Genomic DNA, 1,658 nt, shown 5'->3' on the forward strand with positions numbered 1-1,658 from the left:
TCTTCTTATAGCACAAATGATATTTTAACTAAAGGTAAAAGATTTTTTTTTTCTGCATGATACAACCATTTATACCAATTGCTAGATTAGTTCAGTAAAGCTCAATTACTATCCGATAACTTCTGGCGTAATTTTTGAAACAACTCAAATGTACAGGATAATTAATTATTTACATGTATTGTAGGAGCCATTTGGAATGCCACAACAACAAACACAACCACATATTGCTACCTCATCGACACAGAAGCAACCACATGTTGTCGAACCCTCAATGTTACCATTGTCTCAGCCTATTGATTTTCCCCACTCCGAACAAGGAGTGAAATATTCTCATGTGAATATTTATAAGTGTCTTGATGATGGCTACAACTGGAGAAAATATGGGCAGAAGATGGTGAAAGGCTTTGTGTTCACTCGAAGATATTATGTGTGCACACATCAAGGTTGTCTTGCTAAGAAGAAGATTGTGCATTCTATTGATGGTATTGTAACCGAAATCAATGATAAGGAAAAACACAATCATGGACCTCCTAATCCCATCAAGCTCACTTCACATGAAAGTTCGACCATGCAAGGTAGTCATGATTCAACTTTTCAAATTCAATGTGGAAGTTAAATAGATTTACAGAAGTGTTAAATAATTATTATTGTTCATAACCATTGTTTTCTATGGATCTAGAATCTAGACATGCAACGATTCATCATGTGTCAGGAACAAGTGATAGGCAAAAAGTAGGTCATCATCAAGTGATTAAGATAAATGATGAACCTATTACCAAAAGAAGGTAAGTGTTAAGCTCATACAAACCAAAACATGTTAACTAGGAAGATCAATTGTCATAAGGTGATATTATTTGATGTTTTTATCATTCTACAGAAACACAGAAGCAATTCCTCAGGATATTCTATCATCTTTTCGCAGCAAAGGCCCAAAGCCTAGAGTCATTCTAAAAACAATAAGTGATATGGATATTTTAGATGATGGATTTAAATGGCTCAAATATGGGCAGAAAGTTAGAAAAGGCAACCCAAATCCAAGGTGATATTGTTTCCCTATACTTATCTTGCATCTATTTAATTATCATTATTCGTGACATCTTTAAAAATAATCGATTTCCAAAATGTTCAATTATTCATAATATGCAATTTATACAAGTTCGTAAAATAAACATTAGATAGTGATGAAGCTTTTATCATATGCAGGAGCTATTACAAATGCGCAAATCCAGGGTGCATTGTTAGGAAGCTTGTTGAGAGGGATTCAACAGATCAAAGAGTTGTCGTAACAATATATGAAGGAAAACATAATCATGATGTGCTACGTACTACCTTCAACTACTATCCTTCTTCTTTCCAACAATAGTTCATTGAGGCAAAACTTACAAAATGTCGTACATTAAGTGCATAGTTTTAGGAGAAGGTCAAGATTCAGGTTTTGGAAGAACCCTTAGTCGTAGCATGTCTAAAGGTTGAAGAAATATGTAGATTTACTACTTAACTGTGATGTTCAATATGCTTTATTGGCTCATGAGTATGAGGACAAAGGTTTGAGTAAGACCTATCAATTCATTACCTGATATACAAATAGTAGAATAGTTCTCTTATGATTTCCTTATAGTATATGTATTAAAAGACAAGGAAGAGAAATGTTTTAACTG

The 1,658-nt window shown here is 33.5% G+C and overlaps 1 protein-coding gene across 1 annotated transcript; it reads left to right on the top strand.

Moving 5' to 3' along the window:
* Positions 1-271: 271 nt before the first annotated feature.
* LOC130724904 (probable WRKY transcription factor 4) lies at positions 272-1,363 on the top strand. Its single transcript, XM_057576170.1, has 4 exons — positions 272-575; positions 680-785; positions 878-1,039; positions 1,204-1,363. Exons 1-4 carry the CDS (start codon positions 272-274, stop codon positions 1,361-1,363), a joined length of 732 nt encoding a protein of 243 aa, XP_057432153.1.
* Positions 1,364-1,658: the final 295 nt, after the last annotated feature.

The sequence above is a fragment of the Lotus japonicus genome, chromosome 6 (assembly GCF_012489685.1).
Source record: "Lotus japonicus ecotype B-129 chromosome 6, LjGifu_v1.2".
Classification (NCBI taxonomy): Eukaryota; Viridiplantae; Streptophyta; class Magnoliopsida; order Fabales; family Fabaceae; genus Lotus; species Lotus japonicus.